This window comes from Etheostoma cragini, chromosome 23 (genome assembly GCF_013103735.1).
Source record: "Etheostoma cragini isolate CJK2018 chromosome 23, CSU_Ecrag_1.0, whole genome shotgun sequence".
Classification (NCBI taxonomy): Eukaryota; Metazoa; Chordata; class Actinopteri; order Perciformes; family Percidae; genus Etheostoma; species Etheostoma cragini.
Window position 1 is genome coordinate 1872285 of NC_048429.1, and position 260 is coordinate 1872544.

Here is a 260-nt window from a genome sequence, read left to right on the forward strand (position 1 = left end):
TCGTAACCAAGAAGGAGAACATGAAGAATTATAAAAAACATGATTTGGCTTGAATGTAACAGACTTTCATGATGAGGAAAACTTGCATCTTAATGTGTAATTAAATCAAATCATTATTCATTTGGCACAAAATGGCTTCCATTGTCTCTTAGACACATCATGTTAGATAACCACCACGTGTCTTCGCCCCGCCACAGGTTGCATCTTCATGAAAACGGCTCAGTCAAACCGCCGGGCGGAGACGCTGATCTTCAGCCGCC

At 41.9% G+C, this 260-nt stretch overlaps 1 protein-coding gene across 1 annotated transcript in view; it reads left to right on the top strand.

The window, feature by feature from the left end:
* kcnj8 (potassium inwardly rectifying channel subfamily J member 8) overlaps window positions 1-260 on the top strand; it is a 6427-nt gene that overhangs the window by 3456 nt on the left and 2711 nt on the right. Inside the window, exon 3 of the mRNA XM_034864116.1 lies at window positions 198-257. Within this exon, the coding sequence (XP_034720007.1) occupies window positions 198-257 (60 nt within the window). The remainder of the gene's footprint in view (window positions 1-197; window positions 258-260) is intronic.